Source organism: Chaetura pelagica, unplaced genomic scaffold (genome assembly GCF_000747805.2).
Source record: "Chaetura pelagica isolate M959 unplaced genomic scaffold, ChaPel_1.0 scaffold118, whole genome shotgun sequence".
Lineage (NCBI taxonomy): Eukaryota > Metazoa > Chordata > Aves > Apodiformes > Apodidae > Chaetura > Chaetura pelagica.
In genome coordinates this window covers 740,888-742,191 of record NW_009954408.1, presented here as the reverse complement: position 1 = coordinate 742,191, position 1,304 = coordinate 740,888, and the positions used below count along the sequence as shown (strand labels likewise).

Genomic DNA, 1,304 nt, shown 5'->3' with positions numbered 1-1,304 from the left:
GGCCGTGGGGGGGGGGGGGGGTTTGGGGTCTGTTTTCCTTCCCTCCCTCCCCCCCTTCCAGGACCCCAAAGCTCCATCCCTTGAACCCACCCTGGGAGATGCAAACACGGATAAAGTGCTGGTACTTAAGCCACGTTTCCGACGACTTCACGAGGTGGTTTTGGGTTTCAGGACAGGGCACCGTGATGGTTCAGAGTGGGGGGACGGGGGGGGTCAGATGGAGGGACCGGGTGCAGCGTGGACAAGGGAGGGAAGAGTCAAGCTCAGACATCACTGGGGGACCGGGAACGGAAGGCCACCTGAGCCCGAAAGCAGCCACAGAACAGCACCCACATGGACCTCTGGATCTCCTGGTTCCTGTAGGCGTAGATGATGGGGTTGATGATGGAGTTGTAGGTGGCAGGGAGGAGCGTGGCGTAGGTGTAGACGGGGGGGGAACCGGGGTCCCCCACCAGGCAGTAGATGGCAAAAGGCAGCCAGCTGGCCCCGAAGGTCCCCAGGATGATGGCGAGGGTGGAGACCCCTTTTTTGGTGGCCACGTAGTGGGGAGAGGCCAGGAAGTGCTGCTGGAGGGCGATCTGCTGGGCGTGCCTGCAGACCACCTTGCAGATCTCCACGTAGAGGTGGAGCATGAGGAGGAAGACGAGGAAGAAGGAGGCGGACAGGAGGGTCACGTTGCTCTTGGTCAAGGGTCTGACGACGCTGCAGGAGCTGAGGTCTCGGAGGCAATTCCAGCCCAGGACGGGGAGAGACCCCAAGCACAGGGACACCCCCCAGGCCCCCCCCAGCATGGTGTGCACACACAGCGCCGTCCTCTGCGAGCAGTAGGTGAGGGCGTTGCAGAGGGACAGGTAGCGATCCACGGTGATGGCCAGCAAGCTGCTCACCGAGGCGGCGAAGGAGGCGACCAAGAAGCCCACGGTGAGCAGGCTGAGCTCCTCGGAGAGCAGCACGTAGCGGGACACGAAGTTGAGGATGAGCCCCAGGCCGGCCAGCAGGTCTGCGGTGGCCAAGCTGCCCAGCAGGGAGAACGCGGGGCCGCGCAGGGAGGGAGAGGAGCAGAGCACGACCAGGACCAGCGCGTTCTCGCAGGCGGTGGCGGTGCCGGACACGCAGAGCATCACATCCCAGGGGTTCGGCCCCGGGGGCGCGGGGGGGCGAGAGGACAGATCCAGAGAGGCATTGCTGCTTCCTCCTCCTCCTCCTCCTCCTCCTCCTCCTTGCGATGGTATAAAAAAGGGCGGCAGCTCTTCCTGGTGCCCATTCACAGCGGCTGAAGTGCCTTCTCCCGGGTGTCCCCAGCC

The 1,304-nt window shown here is 64.3% G+C and overlaps 1 protein-coding gene across 1 annotated transcript in view; it reads right to left on the bottom strand.

The window, feature by feature from the left end:
- Positions 1-263: 263 nt before the first annotated feature.
- The window catches only part of GPR6 (G protein-coupled receptor 6), an 18,555-nt gene continuing 17,514 nt past the window's right edge, over positions 264-1,304 (bottom strand). The window contains exon 2 of the mRNA XM_010004354.1: positions 264-1,253. Within this exon, the coding sequence (XP_010002656.1) occupies positions 264-1,253 (990 nt within the window). The remainder of the gene's footprint in view (positions 1,254-1,304) is intronic.